The sequence below is a fragment of the Podarcis cretensis genome (genome assembly GCF_951804945.1).
Source record: "Podarcis cretensis genome assembly, chromosome: 4".
Lineage (NCBI taxonomy): Eukaryota > Metazoa > Chordata > Lepidosauria > Squamata > Lacertidae > Podarcis > Podarcis cretensis.
The window spans coordinates 22,333,049-22,354,457 of NC_137173.1; the positions used below are offsets into that span (position 1 = coordinate 22,333,049).

Consider the following 21,409-nt stretch of genomic DNA (forward strand, 5'->3'; position numbering starts at 1 on the left):
GCCACTCTGAGAAACAGGATGCTTGACCAGATAGACTTTTCGTACAATCCAGGGGGCCTCTTCTTACATTCTTCTGTGACCATTCATCCTTCTCTGTCCTCTCTCCAATCCTATGGTTGGCCTCCTATCCAGCAGCCATGATGGAATTGCCACAGCAGAGATTGTTCTCTGTGTGACTTTAGCATTCATTCTGTTATTAGTAAGTCAGCAGAACAGGTGGCTGAGGTTTTGCTTAACAACCAAGCAAAGTGGCACGACGCTCACTGAGGTAGCGAGCGCTCTGACTGGCAGTGTAGATCTGAGGGAGTTCCCCCCTGTTATGTATAGTTGATAGCCTTCCTGCTATGTCCGGTGCCTGACCTAAAAAAGACAAAAGCCTCTCTGTTGCTTTCTCCTCAAGTTAAACACCGTTGTGTTCCACTTCCTCAATAAAGTGTTACCAAGATTTAAATGGCTTTGTTAACAAGCCATACATGAAGATTTAAGGCACAGTGCATCAAAAAAAGACACCCAGAACTCTTCACTGGGGATACATTTATTATTAAGTTTCACATCATGGAGCCACTGGGGCACAGGGAACTGAGCTATTGTGTGAAACCCACATGGTTCAGTCGCAGCAGTAGAAGAGCACATCGTTAAGTCCTGTGTTGTCGGTTGTTCCTCTGTCAATTCTTGTCACCATTCCACATATGGCACCCTTAGTACATTGTTGACTCCATGGACCATACGTACCCCAGTCAGTTGAACGGCCTGTCAGGACACCCGCATTTTCACAGCTGAATCTGATATTGTCAGCTGCTGTGTCATCCTTGATGTTTTGATATTCTAGTACTCTCAGAGAATATGAAATTAGACGGCCTTCTGGACAAATCTCAGCCTTTGACCATGTTCCATACCTGACAAAGATAGTGGTGTTAATACTCTGAAGAAATGTTTGCTCAAGTCACATCTTCACCATACATTCAATGCCCATTCAACACACATTTGAAGCATATGGCTTCCCCCAAAGAATCCTGGGAGCTTTGACTTTGAGGAAAGATAGAAGGTATTGGTGGAATTTGTATTGTTATAACAAAAAAGGGGTCAAACCATCTCAAGAACTGTTAAGTTTTTGGAAAGTTGGATAATTTTGATAAAGAATAGTCTTGGTGGTGGGGTACACATTTTTATTTCTATTGTTATTTTGTTTTTGTTTTTTAAAAATTAAGGTTTTAAAAAAGCAAATCCCAATACATGTTATCACCTGGATAAGAAATAAGGAAACAGAGGAGACCTCTCCAAGCTCCCTTGCTAAATACTGATCTGAAATGCATCTTACAATAACTGGCTCTGTGACGGGGGAACCCAGATGTGTGGGTTGGGGCAGGTGGAAACTGCATGGAAATTAATTCTTTAATCCCTTTTGGCTACTCTATCTAGCTTTCTCTTCTACTGGTTGCCTCTTTGCTGTCCCTTGGGAAAATAGAGAATATCTTAGTGCTCCAAGAGAGAATCATCAAATTGTAGAGTTGGAAGGGATCCAAAGGGTCTAGCCTAGCCCCCTGAAATGCAGGCATCTCAGCTATAGCAACCAAGGCAGATGGCCAACCAACCTCTGCTTAAAAACCTCCAAGGAAGGAGAGTCCACAACCTCCCAAGAGAGAGCGTTCCACTGTCGAATAAATCTTACTGTCAGAAAGTTTTTCCATATGTTTAGTCAGAATCTCCTTTTGTGTAACTTGAAACCATTGGCTCAAGAGGTACCCTCCAAATCAGGAAAAAACAAGCTTGTTCCTTCTTCCTTGTAACAGCCCTTGAGATATTTGAAGATGTCTATCATATCTCCTCTAAGCCTCCTCTTTTCCAGCCTAAACATACCTAGCTCCTTCAACTATTGCTCATAAGGCTTGGTTTCCAGATCAAAATGTCAGCTCATCAGTGCTTTAGACCAGCTTCCCTCTACCTGGTGTCTTCCTGATGTGGTGGACTAAAGCTCCTGTTACCTCCATGTGTTGTCCTGTGCTTATGGGAATTGTAGTCCAAAAGATCAGGAGCACATGAGCCTGAAGAAGCCTGCCTTAGAAAAGGTGGACTTCCCAGTTGTCTCATCGTGCCTGCACTCAGGACCAGGAAGCTTTCACAAATGGAATGGAGGTATATTTATAAACTGAATACACTGGACCCATATGGTTAGAATTCAACAATAGAATTTGCAGGATATATTTAATTGTGTTCAGCTGAGTTTGTGGCTGGTCCTTACTTTACCTTTATATTTGTGAGGCCTATTCATATTCCTTAAGGAAGGCTAACAAACAGAAGGCAGTGTGCCTCTTTTCTGTTCTTCCTTCAGGAAATATGCACACAGGGTCAGGTGCATTTTATAAGACTTTTCATATCAGCAACGGTGGGTGGTATGAATTTTATATCCTTCTGTCATTAGATGAGTTATTTTGTCATTTTTTACCCTTGTTCCAATCTAATACGGCCTACATTTTGTTACACAGGTAATGTTGCATGTATGCATTCTCTTCACATTTTATTCACCTCATATGGAAACAGATGTAGACTGGAATTTTGTTTTATTTAATTTTGTTAGCTCGATGATTAATTCCTTGGGAAGGAAATGTGATGTATACTGGAACTACATCCAAATGTTGAGCAACTGTTGATTTATGAGTGGATTCTTCTGCTATAAAGATTCAAATATATAAATGTTCATTAAGAAAAAAATTACTCCTGTTACTTTCATGGTTGTTTAGATTTCCAGCTGTGTAACAGTTGCCCTAGTAATACTATCTTTTGCTACATTGCATTTCGCTATTTTATCACAACCCTCCCTGTTGTGTTGTTGATGCACTCAGGTTTGGCAGCCCATGAATAAGTCACCATAATTCAAGATGTATCCTCCTCAAGAACTCAGGGAAAAGGCAAGAACTTGCCAGATTAGGTTCCATACTTCTTTCTAAAACAAAGCCAAGGAATGGAATATTTAAAGCTACTCACGGTCCAACAGCAGATTGAATTTCTGAACCATCCGTGCAAATGAGGCGGATGCCATTCAGAGATGTATCATCTCTAAAGGGTGATTCTGGTGTCCATGGCTGTACCTGGGGGAAAAGAAAAGCTGTGGTTGCAATAGGACCACATTTAAGAGCAAAGCACAGCATCTTCAGGAGGAATTTCACACACACTAGATTGGCAGGCTGAATTTGACAGTATTGTACAGAACTTGGATGGTTTGATTTGAAAAGGATCTCGTTTGACATGCCCCAAAAGGAACTAACTCCAGTTCAAGTTTGCCCCTTTACAAAATGAACTATTTCAGTTCACAGTTCAATTCAAGTTTGTCCAAATGTTCCTTGGCAAGTATTCCTTGGCAAAAAAACATTTCAGCCTCCAAAATGTCACAAACCAGTTGTGTTGAAGCATAAATTTTACTTGGGGGGGCCACTAGGGGCGCACTGGAAGATGGCCGACAATACCATCTCTCCGACCCACACGGGGTAATTAAGAGGCTGTTATGGGAGTAGGCAGCCTCCCTTGTTGCTCCAAGGAAATGAGGAACACTGCCCTTGCCTGCTGTGCCCATAAATCACCCCCTAATTCGAAAGAAGGGGGTGAGGGCCCTAGGCAGAATGCCCCCGTGTGGACCTCGGCCCTCCTGGACGCTGTCTCTGATCGCGCACTAGCTGCCGCAATTTGGAATAATTAATTACAAAAGAAGCAAATGCACATATTTCAAGTGAAGAAGGGGAGTGAAGTCTGCTAATTTAAGTGACCTCTGCAAAAGAAGACGACGGGTTGGAGAAACAGGAATATTTTACGATGAAGATACACCAAAGGCTGGGTATGTTGACAACAGGACTGAAGGGGGGGGACCTTTTTTTACTTTCCTTCTATGTGATTTACAAGAACCCCTCCTCATTAGAATCGTCGGTTGAACTGACCCAAGCAGGATGATTAAGGTCTGTGTGGAGATAAACTTTAACCAAAAGTATGCTTTATGGAGATCGAGAAGCAATAAGAGCTTTTGGAATGGCGCAGCAATTAATTCGGAGTCGCCATCTTGCCAAAGGATTTATAGCCGGGAGGAGGAACAGACTTATTTGCAGACTGCATTCCTGGTGAATCTCCTCAGAGGTTTTGAGAAAGGAGGCAGATTGGTGAAGATTAATGACACTAAGACTGTTTTGATGTATGGAAGTGATGTTATATAGAAAACGTCTGGATATGGCTACTGGATAAAAAAAATATATATCCATGCAGGATTACAAACTGTTCTAACCAGCTTGTGGAGACTATCAGAGGTCACAAAGAGAAAGGAAAAATATATGAAAATAACAACAAGAGATGTGGAAAAACAATAAGAAAGGACTGGATAGTACTGTGAACATCATAAGGTTAGATTTGTGGACATTAAAACAGCAGTAAAAAGCAAGAACGCAGGTGGCGCTGTGGGTTAAAGCCTCAGCGCCTAGGGCTTGCCGATCGAAAGGTCGGCGGTTCGAATCCCTGCGGCGGGGTGCGCTCCCGCTGCTCGGTCCCAGCGCCTGCCAACCTAGCAGTTCGAAAGCACCTCCGGGTGCAAGTAGATAAATAGGGACCGCTTACCAGCGGGAAGGTAAACGGCGTTTCCGTGTGCGGCTCTGGCTCTGGCTCTGGCCAGAGCAGCGATGTCACGCTGGCCACGTGACCCGGAAGTGTCTCCGGACAGCGCTGGCCCCTGGCCTCTTAAGTGAGATGGGCGCACAACCCCAGAGTCTGTCAAGACTGGCCCGTACGGGCAGGGGTACCTTTACCTTTACCTTTTTAAGAAGCAAGAAGTTGATTGGATCTCCTTCGGAACTTGAAATATGGGTACCCCCAACAAAAATTTGAAATTCGGCTGTGTAATTTGGAATTTATGTAATTTGGTTTGATTTGATGTGATTGGTCGGTTAATAAAAAAAAATCTTTAAAAAAAAGCATAAATTTTACTTAAGAAGACTAAGGGACCATCATTCCACACACAGCAGAATGCAAATCATTTGATTTCTTTCCCCTCAAAATGATGATATTTAAGCTTAAATGCACAAAGGGTCCAAAGTGTAAATAACACATGTAAGAGAATGATCTTGAAGATGAACTAGAAGATCACAGGGTGGATTACAATATAAAAAAAACAAAAATGTATGCCATAATAAGAAACAAAAACAGTTCCCCTAACAGTTTAATTAGCCAAAGGACAGAGAAGAGGAATGCTTTTGCAATGGACCCAAATATATGTAATGGTGGTGCCAGGCAAGCCTCTCTGGGGAGAACATTCCACAGGTGAGGAGCCACCACATAAAAGGCCAGTTTCCCTGGGCCTCTTGCGGAGAAGGCACATGAAGAAGAACCACAGAAGCTGAAGGCCTTAGGTGTGCCACCAGCACATTTGCCTCATAATGACCTCACCACCAAGCAACTTAGTCAGATGGTGTCAGCTGCGTCCCATTGCTGAGAGAGGGAGAGAGCATGGAGAGACAGGAGGAGGTAATTAGACAGGAATGCAGAACGAGGGAGGAGCAGCCTCGTTGCAGTAGAAGCCTGAGCTCCGAGAACAAGTAGAAGGAAGGGGGGAGTTCAAGGGAGAAGACAGAGTTTAAGTTCAGACTCACAGGGAGGCGCATCCCATGACGCATAGGCTCAGAAGAATTAATGAGAGGCATGAACAGGAAAGGAAGCGAAATGGGGGCTTGAAATGAGGAAAGAGGAATGGGCAGAACTCAGACTCAGCAACAGCTAATTTGGAAGCAGACGCTGAGTGACTGAGGTCCAGAGTGATTTGTCTGTTTTGGGCAATAAACCTGAGTTAATTACTGCCAGAGTTGTCTCGCTTCTCTGGAAGAGACCCAACCATTACAGATGGAAGGTCAGGTGAGCAGAGCAGCCCCAGGACTCTGTCTGTTGATGCTTATTGTCACAGCTACTTGGCACCAAGGTGCCTGAAAAGGAGGACACAAGGAGGTATCTACCTTCAATTTGAATCCTTTTGCATGTCCTTGGCGACAGAATTCTATGGGTCCCCATTCACCCCATGGCGATCCATTTGGCACTGAGAGTTCTTTGTTAGCCTTTCGGAGTTGTGCATCTGAGAGGCAGCTGGAGAAGATCAAGAAGAGCGCAGTACCTATAAAGAGGGCCATGGAAGGTAGCTCACCGCAGATCTAGCAACAAAAGCACAAGTGGGAAAATAATAGCCATGAGAATGTTGAACCCTAAATCCCTGAATCCTGTTTTGCACAATATGTGGTTGCTTTTGGCTGCTTTTGGCTTTTCTAATCATAGTTTGATTCCTATGAGAAACCCAGGAGTTATTTGGGCTGGGACCAGGACAAAATTCACTAGGCAAGCAGGAAACGCTTTTAGAAAAAGTGAATGGTAGAACAATAATGGATGGGTTTTACCTAACCCCTGAGTAATTATTATTGCTTCTCAGGAATTCCTAAACATTGTTAAGAACAGTTTATCCAAAGTGACTCACAACAATAAAAACCTTAAAGTTAATTACTAAAACCTAGAACAGAATAGAGTCACAAAAATAAAAATAAAAAGACTCCACAATCCAACTTTCATCGCATGAGTGAGAAGCCCAATCACACCATGTGAGTCTTGAATGCCTTTCAAGATGCCTGAAGGTCAGTCACCCTTGGGTGGAGCCAGCACAGAAAAGACCCTGCAAATGATAATTTTAATATTATTATTATTATTGCTGCTGCTGCTGCTGCTGCTACTACAACAACTACTACTCACCTTTTGGGAATAACAGCACAGCTGGAATTTATTTATTATTGTTGTTGTTGTTTTGTTTTCTTGCTTTACCTCATTCAGTTCTGGCCACTGCCTAAGCTTGTATAATTATGAACAGGAGGCAGCCCTTGTTTTCCTTTCTCCCTTCAGCAAGCTGCTTCATGCAGTGTCTCACTGCAGTCAATTATCCTATGTGGGAAAGAGTCTGAGCTGAGCTGCATATATTAATGTGGGCAGGAACAGGAACATGAGATGTGGGAGTTTCCCTCCTGAGCAGTACCTGCCATGCTCTGCAGCTCCATGACTGGATAGAACTGGACAGTGTAAAGCTCAAGCCTTTCTTCAAGTCACTAAAATAATTATAACAGCAACCATAAAACCCCTGGCCAAATTTAAAATGCAATATTAAACAGTCACAGGAATAGAGTGAGTCCTGAAAATATATATCTGGGGTGTCAAAGGTCAGCATGAAGAGTCTTGTGGCATTCGGGAACCTAAATGGACGAGTACCAAGGCTTTCAAGAACCAAGGTACAGCCATAGTCTGTGGTAGTCGCCGAGCCTGCTGTTTTAAATTACCCTTAATGTAATGGTACAGCTCACAGACCTATGCAGTGTATTGATGTCATACGTCGGTGGTCTAAGGCATTACAATCTAGGCAACTTAAGATGGCAGGCTGGGTAGCAACCATGATAGATACCAAGCTTATCTCTCACCTTTACTTTCTTGGGCTCCACGATCACTGCAGATGGTGACAGCAGCCACGAAATTAAAAGACGCCTGCTTCTTGGGAGAAAGGCGATGACAAACCTAGACAGCATCTTAAAAAGCAGAGACATCACCTTGCCAACAAAGGTCCGTGTAGTTAAAGCCATGGTTTTCCCAGTAGTGATGTATGGAAGTGAGAGCTGGACCATAAAGAAGGCTGATCGCCAAAGAATGGATGCTTTTGAATTATGGTGCTGGAGGGGACTCTTGAGAGTCCCATGGGCTGCAAGAAGATCAAACCTATCCATTCTTAAGGAAATCAGCCCTGAGTGCTCACTGGAAGGACAGATCGTGAAGCTGAGGCTCCAATACTTTGGCCACCTCATGAGAAGAGAAGACTACCTGGAAAAGACCCTGATGTTGAGAAAGATTGAGGGCACAAGGAGAAGGGGACAACAGAGGACAAGATGGTTGGACAGTGTTTTGAAGATACAAACATGAGTTTGAGCAAACTGCGGGAGGCAGTGGAAGACAGGAGTGCCTGGTGTGCTCTGGTCCATGGGGTCATGAAGAGTCAGAAACGACCAAACGACTAATCAACAATTGTCCACTTAAGGTCTAGGAGTTAGTTTTAGATATGATATGACATTGATATGATGCCAATGGCCCCTCCAAAGCTGGTGCTGACTGTGCTTTAATTGACTCTGGATTCTCTACTTCTTCATTGCTGAAATGGATCCTTGAAATTGACTTTTTGAAAGCAAGGGACAGAGTGTATAACTACTGACATTAATACAGTCGTACCTTGGTTCTCGAACGTAATCTGTTCTGGAAGTCCATTTGACTTCTGAAAACATTCAAAAATCAAGGTGTGGCTTCCAATTGGCTGCAGGAGCTTCCTACACTCAAGCAGGCATTCGGCTTCCAAGAAACATTTGAAAACTGGAACACTTCCAACCAGGTTTTTGATGTTCAGGAGCCAAAACGTACGAGTACCAAGGCATTTGAGAACCAAGGTACAACTGTATCTGAAACATCCCAGTGCCATGACTTCTTGAAACTAACTGATGAAATTAATAGCTGAAACTAACTATAGCCACTTAATGGATGGAACTAACTGGTGAAACTAATGGCTGGAACTAACTACAGCCATTTAATGGCTGGAACTAACTGGTGAAACTAATGGTTGAAACGAACTGATGAAATGAACTGATGAAACTAATAGTTAAAACAAGCTGGCGAAACTAACTACAGCTGTTTAATGGCTGGATCTAACTGGTGAAACTTATGGCCAAAACAGACTTCTAAAGCTAACTGCTGAAACTAATGACCGAGATAGTCTGATACATTGTTTTTCTAAAAAATAATTTTCCGTGGAAATGAATTGATGGATTTATTGATGATTCTGAACAAATCCCTTTTCTTTTTAATGAAGATAAAATATATTTTATTTTATTTGAAACATTATAAATTATATTATATTTAACTGTTACCTAACTTTATTTAGGGCGGGACGCAGGTGGTGCTGTGGGTTAAAGTCTCAGCGCCTAGGACTTGCCGATCGAAAGGTCGGCGGATCGAATCCCTGCGGTGGGGTGCGCTCCCGCTGCTCGGTCCCAGCGCCTGCCAACCTAGCAGTTCGAAAGCACCTCTGGGTGCAAGTAGATAAATAGGGACCGCTTACCAGCGGGAAGGTAAACGGCGTTTCCATGTGCGGCTCTGGCTCGCCAGAGCAGCAATGTCACGCTGGCCACGTGACCCGGAAGTGTCTCCGGACAGCGCTGGCCCCTGGCCTCTTAAGTGAGATGGGCGCACAACCCCAGAGTCTGTCAAGACTGGCCCGTATGGGCAGGGGTACCTTTACCTTTACCTAACTTTATTTAACTTTTTTTGCTCTAACATAAAAACCAAGCACTGGTATTAAAATTGGGAAAATGCACTGAAGATTATACATTGGTATAAGCATCCCTCTAAGTTGAATAAAATCCTCCAGGGCTAGACAGAAGTTGTAACTTAATTACAGGGAATTACACACTTAAGGAGAGGATGGGAGTTTTATTTCTTGTTAGTGTTATGTAATTCTGTATAAGTTTGAAAAATGAATAAAACATTTTTTTTTTGAAATGCCCACTTTCCCCTAATATATGCATTATTGTAAACAAGGTTTGGTTGAAAACTGCACCAACAAATTTAGACAAGTGTAAATTTTGATAGATAGTTGTGTGTTTTGCACATTTCAAATGCAGTATTAAACAGACACAGGAATAGGGTGAGCCCTCAAAATATATATCTGGGGTATTACAGGCCAGCGTGAAGAGGAGTGTCTTCAGTATGTGGTGAAAACTATAGTGAAGGTGCCAAACACACTTCCCAGGGAGCCCTAGAGCTGTAGAATGGATCAAAAAATAATATCACAATGCCTTTATAAAACTCTATTGTGCTTGATACGTAGTTCTCCCATAATACTGGAACCCAGGGATGATGATGATGATGATGATTACTACTACTACTTCTATTATTATTATTATTACTACTACCACTACTAATACTACTTACTTCCCCAGCCAATCTGGGCAGCTTTCAACAGATACCAATGAGACGGAAACATGGAAGGTGCCTAAAGAAGCCAGGGTGGCTATCTAAAGAACTTTTAACTGAGTTAAGATTTAAAAAGGATTTGTACAAAAAATGGAAAAGGGGGGAAACCACCAAAGAGGAATTCAAACAAATAGCCAGCAAGTGAAGACACAAAGTCAGAAAAGCTAAAGCACAGAATGAACTCAGGCTTGCTAGAGAGGTTAAAAGCAACAAAAAAGGCTTTTATGGGTATGTCCGTAGCAAAAGGAAGAACAAAGAAACAGTGGGGTCACTCAGAGGAGAAGATGGTGAAATGCAAGCGGGGGACACAGAAAGGGCTGAACTCCTCAATGCCTTCTTTGCCTCAGTCTTCTCCGATAAAGAAAACAATGCCCGACCTGAAGAATTTGGAGCAAATGATTCAGCAGAGGAAACACAGCCCAGAATAACTAAGGAGATAGTACAAGAATACTTGGCTAGTTTAGATGTATTCAAGTCTCCAGGGCCAGATGAACTGCATCCAAGAGTATTAAAAGAACTGGCAGATGTGATCTCAGAACCACTGGCAGTCATCTTTGAGAATTCCTGGAGAACAGGCGAAGTCCCGGCAGACTGGAGGAGGGCAAATGTTGCCCCTATTTTCAAAAAGGGGAAAAGAGAGGACCCAAATAATTACCACCCAGTCAGTCTGACATCAATACCAGGGAAGATTCTGGAGCAGATCATTAAGCAAACAGTCTGTGAGCACCTAGAAAGGAATACTGTGATCACCAATAGTCAGCATGGATTTCTGAAAAATAAGTCATGTCAGACTAACCTGATCTCATTTTTTGACAGAATTACAAGCCTGGTAGATGAAGGGAACGCAGTGGATGTAGCCTACCTTGATTTCAGCAAGGCATTTGACAAGGTGCCCCATGATATTCTTGTAAAGAAGCTGGTAAAATGCGGACTTGACTATGCTACCACTCAGTGGATTTGTAACTGGCTGACTGACCGAACCCAAAGGGTGCTCATCAATGGTTCCTCTTCATCCTGGAGAAGAGTGACTAGTGGGGTGCCACAGGGTTCTGTCTTGGGCCCGGTCTTATTCAACATCTTTATCAACAACTTGGATGATGGACTCAAGGGCATCCTGATCAAATTTGCAGATGACACCAAACTGGGAGGGGTGGCTAACACCCCAGAGGACAGGATCACACTTCAAAACGACCTTGACAGATTAGAGAACTGGGCCAAAACAAACAAGATGAATTTTAACAGGGAGAAATGTAAAGTATTGCACTTGGGCAAAAAAATATATGAGAGGCACAAATACAAGATGGGTGACACCTGGCTTGAGAGCAGTACATGTGAAAAGGATCTAGGAGTCTTGGTTGACCACAAACTTGACATGAGCCAACAGTGTGACGCGGCAGCTAAAAAAGCCAATGCAATTCTGGGCTGCATCAATAGGAGTATAGCATCTAGATCAAGGGAAGTAATAGTGCCACTGTATTCTGCTCTGGTCAGACCTCACCTGGAGTACTGTGTCCAGTTCTGGGCACCACAGTTCAAGAAGGACACTAACAAACTGGAACGTGTCCAGAGGAGGGCAACCAAAATGATCAAAGGCCTGGAAATGATGCCTTATGAGGAACGGCTAAGGGAGCTGGGCATGTTTAGCCTGGAGAAGAGGAGATTAAGGGGTGATATGATAGCCATGTTCAAATATATAAAAGGATATCACATAGAAAGGTTGTTTTCTGCTGCTCCAGAGAAGCGGACATGGAGCAATGGTTCTAAACTACAAGAAAAAAGATTCCACCTAAACATGAGGAAGAACTTCCTGACAGTAAGAGCTGTTTGACAGTGGAATTTGCTGCCAAGGAGTGTGGTGGAGTCTCCTTCTTTGGGGGTCTTTAAGCAGAGGCTTGACAACCATATGTCAGGAGTGCTCTGATGGTGTTTCCTGCTTGGCAGGGGGTTGGACTCGATGACCCTTGTGGTCTCTTCCAACTCTATGATTCTATGAGAACATTAAAAACAGAATAGAACTTTAAACATTAAAAACTTCCCTAAACAGCTCTGCCTTCAGAAGTCTTCTTAAAGTCAGATAGTTGTTTATTTCCTTGACATCTGATGGGAGGGCATTCCACAGGGCAGGCGCCACTGCCAAGAAGGCCCTCTGCCTGGTTCCCTGTAATCTCACTTCTTGCAGTGAGGGAACCACCAGAAGGCCCTCAGAGCTGGACCTAAGTGTTAAATAATGTTGTTAAATATCCTGTGATGGTCACCCAGCCTGCTGTTTTAAGTTACCCTTAATGTAATGGTACAGTTCACAGACCTATGCAATGTATTGATGTCATACATCGGTGGTCTAAAGCATTACAATTTAGTCAACTTAAGATGGCAGGCTGGGTGGCAGCCATGATTGACACCCAGCTTAACTCCCACCTATTGTCCACTTAAGATCTAGGAGTTAGTTTTATTTTTTTTTAAATGATATTTATTAAATTTTCAACAAAAAGTAAAGTACAAGATAGTAAAAAGAAAACACAAAAAATACAAAAAGACCAAAAAGACATAAAAAGAGAAAAATACAAACAATTAAAAAATAAATCCCTCTTTCTGATATCTTACAACTCATTTACTTATTTTTGTGACTTCCTCACACCTCCCTTTTTTGTATTCCTATTAATAATTAATTCAGCAAATCCATACCCTCTTTATTTAACCTTAATTGTTTATCCTCACATATTATAACTTCAAATTTTCATCTAATATCAAATCCATTTTTTCATATTCCTGTTTTGCCTTATTACTAGAACCACTTTGTTTCATTCCAACGTCATTAACATTCAAAAATTTTGCAGTGTTTCTGTAGGTAAGCTTTAAATTTCTTCCAATCTTCTTCCACCAACTCTTCTCCCTGGTCTCGGATTCTGCCAGTCATTTCTGCCAATTCCATATAGTCCATTACTTTTATCTGCCATTCTTCCAAGGTGGGTAGGTCTTGTGTCTTCCAATACTTTGCAATGAGTATTCTTGCTGCTGCTGTAGCACACATAAAGAAAGTTCTATCCTTCTTTGGCACCAATTGGCCGACCATGCCCAGGAGAAAGGCCTCTGGTTTCTTCAAGAAGGTGTACTTAAACACCTTTTTCATTTCATTATAGATCATCTCCCAGAAAGCCTTAATCCTTGGGCACGTCCACCAAAGGTGAAAGAATGTACCCTCGGTCTCTTTACATTTCCAACATTTATTATCGGGCAGATGATAATTTTTTGCAAGCTTGACTGGTGTCATGTACCACCTGTATATCATTTTCATTAAATTTTCTCTTAGAGCATTACATGCCGTAAATTTCATACCTGTGGTCCACAACTGTTCCCAGTCAGCAAACATAATGTTATGTCCAACATCTTGTGCCCATTTAATCATAGCAGATTTTACCGTTTCATCCTGAGTGTTCCATTTCAACAGCAAGTTATACATTCTTGATAATATCTTAGTTTTGGGTTCTAATAGTTCTGTTTCCAATTTTGATTTTTCCACCTGGAAGCCAATTTTTTTATCCAAATTATAGGCCTCCCTTATTTGAAAATAATGAAGCCAATCCCGCACTTTATCTTTAAGCTTCTCAAAACTCTGCAACTTCAATTTGTCACCCTCCTGTTCCAGAATCTCCCAATATTTTGGCCAATTGGCCTCCATATTGAGTTTTTTCAGAGCCTTCACTTCCATACGTGATAGCCACCTTGGGGTTTTATTTTCAAGTAAGTCTTTATATCTTGTCCAGACATTAAACAATGCTTTTCTGACAATATGATTTTTAAATGCCTTGTGTGCTTTAACCTTGTCATACCACAGATATGCATGCCGCCCGAAAACCCTTCTAGGTCCAAAATGTCCGTGTTCTCAAGAAGCAGCCACTCTTTCAGCCAGCAAAATGCTGCTGATTCATAATAGAGTTTAAGGTCTGGCAGGGCAAATCCACCTCTTTCCTTTGCATCAGTTAGTATTTTAAATTTTATTCTGGGCTTTTTGCCCTGCCAGACAAATCTAGAAATGTCTCTCTGCCACTTCTTGAAACAGTCCATCTTGTCCAAAATTTGCAGTGATTGAAACAAAAACAACATTCTTGGCAATACATTCATTTTTATGACAGCAATTCGGCCTAACAAGGAAAGCTTCAGGCTTGACCATATTTCTAAGTCCTTTTTCACTTCTCTCCAACATTTCTCATAGTTATCTTTAAACAAATTCACATTCTTAGCAGTCATGTTCACCCCCAGATATTTAACCTATTTACCAGTGTTAACTCTGTTAACCTTTAAAGTCTAGGAGTTAGTTTTAGAGGGTAGTGAGTGATGTCCCTGGAAACCAATAGAGGAAGCAGATGACGCCTTCCATGGTTGCCACAAGCAGGGCTGGTTGGGATGAGCACATTGACATGATGCCAATGGACCCTCCACAGCTGGTGCTGACTCTCCTTTAACTGATCTGGATTCTCTACTTATTCATTGCTGGAAAGGATCCTTGAAATCGACTTTTTGAAAACAAGGGCCAGAATGTATAAGTGCTGAAACTAATACAGTGGCACCTTGGTTTACAAACTTAATCCGTTCCTGAAGTCTGTCCTTAAACCAAAGTGTTCATAAACCAAGGTTTGCTTTCCCACAGCAGTGGGGGACTCAATTTACAAATGGAACACACTCAACAGGAAGCGGAACATGTTCTGCTTCCAAGGCAAAGTTCACAAACCAAAACACCTACTTCCAGCATTGCAGTGTTCTTAATCTAAAGCTGTTCTTAAACCAAGGTACCACTGTATCTGAATCCTCATGGTGCCATGACTTCTTGAAACTAACTGGTGAAATTAATAGCTGAAACTAACAACAGCCAATTAATGACTAGAACTAACTGGTGAAACTAATTGTTGGAACTAACTACTGCCATTTAATGGCTGGAACTAACTGGTGAAACTAATGGTTGAAACGAACTGATGAAATGAACTGATGAAACTAATAGTTAAAACTAGCTGATGAAACTAACTACAGCTACTTAATGGCTGGATCTAACTGGTGAAACTAATGGCTGAAACAGACTTTTGAAGTTAACAGCTGAAAGTAATGTTTGAAATTGTCTGATAATTTATTTATTTTTTGCTAAAAAATAATTTTCTGTGGAAATGAATTGATAGATTTATTGATGGGTCTGAACAAATACCCTTTCTATTTAATGAAGATGAAATATTTCTAATTTAATTTGAAGCATTATAAATCATAAGTTACCTCAGTTTATTTAACTTTTTTGCTCTAACATAAAAACCCAGCACCGTTTCTACAAAGAACTGGACCAAGCTGTCCAAAGGGTCCCACCTATTCCTGCTGGGAGATTTCAATGCCAGAGCTGGGAATGGTCATCACAAGTGGGACAACTGCATAGGCTACTTTGGTATTGGCAGAACAGACAAAGACTTCTTGAGCTGTGCTCAGATCACAGCCTCTGAATCATGAACATGGTTTTCTCTACCAAGGCAAAACATAAGAGTGTCTTGGAAATATCCAAAGTCAGGCCACTGGCACCAGCTGGATTTGATGACATACTACAGCTTTTTACTTATAACAGCATTGAAAATGAGATTGCTGTTAGTGTTATATAATTCTGCTTCAGTTTGAAAAATCAATAAATCAGGTCCTCTTCATGGAGGGCATGTGTTGCGGTGAGATCACCAAGACTGATCTCACTGTGGAAACGTTTGGATAGCCACAACTACCCGATTGGGTCCCCCGGTTGCTGGGATGATTCTGGCCAATGGGGTTCTGAGAACGAAGAGTCGGGGAACCTATATATAACACTACACGTTGCGTCGTGCTTCCTCTTAGCGCCTCGTGCATCGGATCACCCAAAGCTGTCGGAGCGCTAAGTATCCAGCGTGAAGCCTTTTCAATGGAGAGATCTTCCATTTGTCGGTTTAAATCCAATTTTTACCCTCTTCTTTCTCCTTCCCCCTATTTAGTGTAATTCCTTTAATTTGGCTCCTTTCGCTCCCCTCCCCCCTCCCGTACCCGACAGGGGTTGCCTCATCGGGGTGTTTTTTTCTAGGATCTCCCTGTAGCTTCCTCTTATGTTTACATTGAAGCTGCAGCGGCCTTATTTGTTGGCTTTATAGCTTTGGCTTACCTGTGGGACTTACTGCATTCACCCCAGCCAACCTGGGGTTGTTTGGGGTGGCTTCTTTCATAGCTTTTATTTTCCCTTTCTTGTTTTAGCATCTGGTTTCCATCCTATGCGGGCAGCCTTGGCAGTATCCTTAATTGCTTCTGCCTTTTGATTGGGCTGATCGCCATTCAGGGCGTGCCCCTCACACCCGGTATAGCGGGAGCGCTCCAGTGGGCCTTGGCTCTTGTTGGTCGCCATTTTGGACGGTTTCTCTCCAGCGTTTTGGCGTCAGCGCCATTTTGATTGCTGCCTTCTTGCTGGTTGCCATCTTGTTTATGTGGCCCTTCAGCATTTAAGCAGGAGCACCATTTTGTTTTACGGCCTAGTCAGTGTTTCCTTATAGCCTTTGTGTAGCCTTTGTGTAGGCTTGGGACCTGGGTGCTTTGTCCTTTTTCACCCCTTTGCTTTAAGGCTTCGGCTGCCTCCTGCAGGCGTATTTTCAATAATGCCTCCAAAAAGGAATCCAGGATGTGATCCTTCCTCCTAAGAGGTTAATAAGAGGGCCATCCCCCTCATTCCACTCATCGCAGCCTCCCTTGATCCCTGAGCAGGTGGCCAGGCACCTTGAGTCCATCATTTCAGTTCTGGCTGGTGACCCCCGCGCCACATCACGCCTCTCAGCTGAACTTAATGGCCTTTTGCAGTGTCTTGGTGCCCCTTCTGAGTCTCACCCAGGCCCATCCTCATCTTCAATTGTTGAGGCTCTTGGCCCTTATGATTCTAGTGGGGAAGGCAAAGGGTTTGATCCTTCTGGGGCCTTGTTTAATGAGTCATAATTTTATAGGATTCCCATCCCTACTTCAACACAGGGGTGCCCCAGGAGTTTGGACACTTCGGTCCAGCCCTCTCACCAGGGTTGGGAGTCTCATTCTTTGTCTTGGGGGCCCCCATGCCTCCCACACTAGGTCCATTGAGTTGGTGTTTGTGTCCTTTTTACCACGCGAGGTGTGGGTGAGGCGAGTCTCTTACATATTTCTAGTTCCTCACAGATTATGGCAGTGTCTTCGCACCAGGCTCCTTGTGCGGCCACCTCTGAGGAGGGTGAGCTTCAAGTTCCTCGTGTGCCTTCCAGGGCTGGAAAATGCCACTGGAGGTGCCATTCTCATCGGAGAGGCAAGAGGAGCAAGGACAGGATACCACCTCGTCTTCAGGTACTTCTTCCACAAGCTCCAATGATGATGTGGAGGCCAATATGGCCCTTTATTGGGGCCAGGGCGAATCGCAGGGGCAATTCCCCCTTTATTGGGGCCAGGTATGGTGCTGCCTTGGAAGTGAAGGATGGTGTTTTGGTTAAGGATGTTAAAGTCTCCACCAACTCAACCAGGGATATTATCCCTGGTTGCCATCTTGTCTTTTTCTCATGGCCTCAGATTGAGTTCCCGCATCCAGGTGGACTTGGAGGTGTTGGCTGTTGCCTTCCCAGGACTCAAAAGTTTCATGTCGCAATTGCTCCAGCGATGTGTATGGTGCGGTAGCCACTGCCCAGCTGCCACCGAGTGGGCAAGAATGTGCATGGATTGCGCTGTGGCCAGGAAGGTTCTGGGCCTGGGAGGCACTGTTATCCGCCATGCAGGCATTACCTTCACGGATGCGGCCTTGTATAGGCCTGATGGTGTGCATCTTTCCAATGCCGGAAATGATGTTTGGCTGACCAGGGTGTCAGAGGGGTTAAAGGGTTGGTTACAGTTGTGAGTTCTTTGGTGGCGAGCGTGGGTATTCGTGTGGCAGTTAGGCATTGGTTCAAGGTGTGATGGAGGGGAGGTTTTCACACCTGCCCCTCCCAGTGTGCATAGGGTATTCCGTTAAAGGAATCCAGGTGTTCACCATGCTTTTGTCCAATCCCGTTTCAGGGGTTAGGGCCATGCCAGAGCACCTGCGAGAATGTTGGGGTGAATTTGCATCCGCAGTAGGGCTCTCTCAGGGTGTTTACTTTTACTGACATTTTGTAATCAATAAAGTTGTGGCCAAAATTATGCCAAAAACCTTAAACTAATATTGGTGTCATTTGTGTCTTTCTTGGGAGGTCTCAGGGGTCTTCACAAGCAAAACATAATTTTTAGAATGCACACGTTCCCCTAATATATGCATTTTTGTAAACACTGTTTAGCTGGAGAACTCCACGAACAAATTCAGACATTGTCATTTAATGTTTTCGTTTTTTTGCATCAGGTCCACCAAGAGGATGACACAGCAGGAACTTCTATCCTGGGCCTAGACACTGAGCTTCCACTTTAAAGTAACCACAAAGTCTCTAGACCTTGTAGAATGAGAGTTATGAATGAAAATGTGCAGTCCCCATTCAACACAAAAAGGAAGACATGAGTCTGCTCCCACTATTTAGTGTTTTCAGCCAATGAGTGAAGTCACAGCTATGATTCACAAATGCTGTGAAGAAATAAAATACAGTCACACATGCATCAGGAAAGACTTTTTTAAAGGTCCAAAATGATCCAGGAAGTTTCTTATCCACACAATGTAGAAGGAACTCCCAGATTCATTTTAAAGCAATGGCTAATGGGAGTTGTAGTCCAAGTATTTGGATGCCACTGGATGGGCGAAGGCTTCTATGTGGCTATGCGCTTGTTGCTCTTCCACATTATTCTTTTGTTAGTCTTCTTTCTAGAATTGAGGAACTGGTCTCAAAAAAAAGGACACACACTCATATTTGTTTAGCATTTAATTGTGGTTAAATTCCAGGTCAGCAAACTATTAGAACAAGCTTCATCTACAGCAGTAAAACTTAATATCATTAAGTGCTGCATCATCACCTTCTCCTTGATCAGGCTGTACTTTTGTCTGCAGCCCACATATAGCACCAGAAAAGCAGGTGCAAACGCTGACATAATAGCCCTAACATATTCCATTAGCAAACATTCCTCTCCCGTTTTCACATTTGAAGTAGACATTGTTGGCTGCTGTATTATCCACCCCATCCTTGGGAGGTTCCACACTCAAAGCAAAGGCAACCAGGCGCTCATGGTCACAGTATTGAGACTTGTCCCAGTCTCCCCAACTATGGAAGAAGACCATGGTAGCAATGTTGTGATAAATCAACACATACACTTTCTTGTGTTGGAGGCCCTCCAGAAAAACTAGTAGCTGATATATATATATATATAGAGAGAGAGAGAGAGAGAAGATATATAAGCAATGTTGCAATAAAACTGCAGCTCTTGTTAAGGAATTTTAACCATCTCAGCCACCCTCCACAGTTTTCCATTTTATTTTCAATCAGGTACTTAACATTTCATGCCTACAGAGCATCTTCAGTTCTCATTTTATTGTTCTTTGCTGGTGAGTTTGATCACCTTAGGATTGTTGTTTTTTAGTTTAAAAGATATTTTGTCCTCCTGGAAATATCAGCAATTCCCTGAGAATGCAGGTATCTTCCACTTGATTTTAATAGAGTTTGAGTGTTAATTCAATTAAAAACTCTTGATATCAAACTCAAATAAAGATTTATCATTGGTTGGCTACCATATAACAATATCTCTTCTAAGATTTTGACATTCATTTTTGCTGAATGTGTTAGAAAGGGGATTGTCTGAATGTATGCATACTGATCAGCTTCATTAAAGGGAGATTTCTTCAGGATACTAAGGAGAATACTTGGTATAACTATTACAAAGAAGCAAAATTGCTATTCCATTCCTTGCTGACACAGAAAAGGCATTTGATAAATTAGTATGGACTTTCATGAAATGAGTGGGTCTTGGAAGGCAAGGTTTAACTTCGTCAGACCTACTCTAAGAAAACTAACTGCTAAATTAAAAAGAAATGTTTTTATTTATAAAGCAACATGTATTTCTAGCTTATTAGAACAAATAACCTCTGAACTGTAAAAACGGTAATCCCTGTTAAATAGCTACCATTTTTCCTACACTTCTCATGCTGGATACCAAAAGGTATTCTGTGATTGACTCAGGAAACCCTCAAGACCAAGCTGCCACTCTGCGCTGGTGGAATTGTGTTGTGACTCCTCACTAGCTGTGCTTTTCACCATAGTTTACTGAAAGATAATACAATATGTTAACTTTTTGTTGAATGAGACTTGGGTTTCTTCTATGAAGCTGGGAATTACTGAGAGTGGTTTCTGTAGCTGTTCTGGAGGCAAAAATAATTCATAAGACATTTCCGGCAGCCCTTCACCTGAAAGCTACAAGGTCATAGGTAAAGGTAAAGGACCATTAAGTCCAGTCGTGACCAACTCTGGGGTTGCGGCGCTCATCTCACTTGATAAGCCGAGGGAGCCAGTGTACAGCTTCCGGGTCATGTGGCCAGCATGACTAAACCGCTTCTGGCGAACCAGAACAGCGCATGGAAACGCCGTTTACCTTCCCGCCAGAGCGGTACCTATTTATCTACTTGCACTTTGGCGTGCTTTTGAACTGCTAGGTTGGCAGGAGCAGGGACCGAGCAACGGGAGCTCACCCTGTCATGGGGATTCGAACCGCCGACCTTCTGATCGGCAAGTCCTAGGCTCTGTGGTTTAACCCACAGTGCCACCCGCATCATAGTAGGAGAGAAATCTAAAGAATACTCAGGTTCCTGATGTAGACTCATTTATTGCACCATTAGTGCAATGGAGACGGAAATGATTGAGAGCTGTATTATCCTCATGTGGTTACCTTACCTTGAGATTTCTGCAGCTGATGGTGAACAGAAAAAAGAGGTTGCGAACAACCTGCTGCTGCAAGCCAGGACTCCGACAATGCCAAAGTTTGTGTTGGTAAAGCAAGTGTTTTCTGTTTGACTGTTCCATACTCACTGGTTTGAGCCTGAATAAGCAGTGTAGGCTTTGTCTACTGCTGTGGTTTTCAACCTTTTTGAGTCTATGGTTCCCTTGACCAGCCATATTTTTTCTGTGACTCCTCTGTGGAATCCAGTTACGTTGGGGTCCAGGACACGTGTGAAAATATCACCTCTAAAAATATGGGTTGTCCTATTTTTAAAAGTGACAGCCTGCTTTTAGAAAATCCTGCCCCCTGGATTACATTTTCAATGGACGGATCCCAGCTAAGTCAGGGAAATTATGGACGTACAGTATGACAGCCCTATCAGAACATCAACTGCCATGGAACAACAGTGGGACTGTGCACTCACTGCCAGTTTCTGGGCTTCAAAGGGCATCTGAGAAGTCACTCTGAGTATCAGGAAGCTTGACCA

General features: G+C 42.8%; 1 protein-coding gene across 1 annotated transcript; it reads right to left on the reverse strand.

The window, feature by feature from the left end:
• Positions 1-558: 558 nt before the first annotated feature.
• Positions 559-6,900, reverse strand: LOC307215062 (vitelline membrane outer layer protein 1-like). The gene is made up of 4 exons (XM_079974225.1): positions 6,754-6,900; positions 5,976-6,167; positions 2,983-3,086; positions 559-896 (listed from the first exon to the last, which is right to left on the reverse strand). Exons 2-4 carry the CDS (start codon positions 6,144-6,146, stop codon positions 608-610), a joined length of 564 nt encoding a protein of 187 aa, XP_079830351.1. The 5' UTR covers positions 6,147-6,167; positions 6,754-6,900; the 3' UTR covers positions 559-607.
• Positions 6,901-21,409: the final 14,509 nt, after the last annotated feature.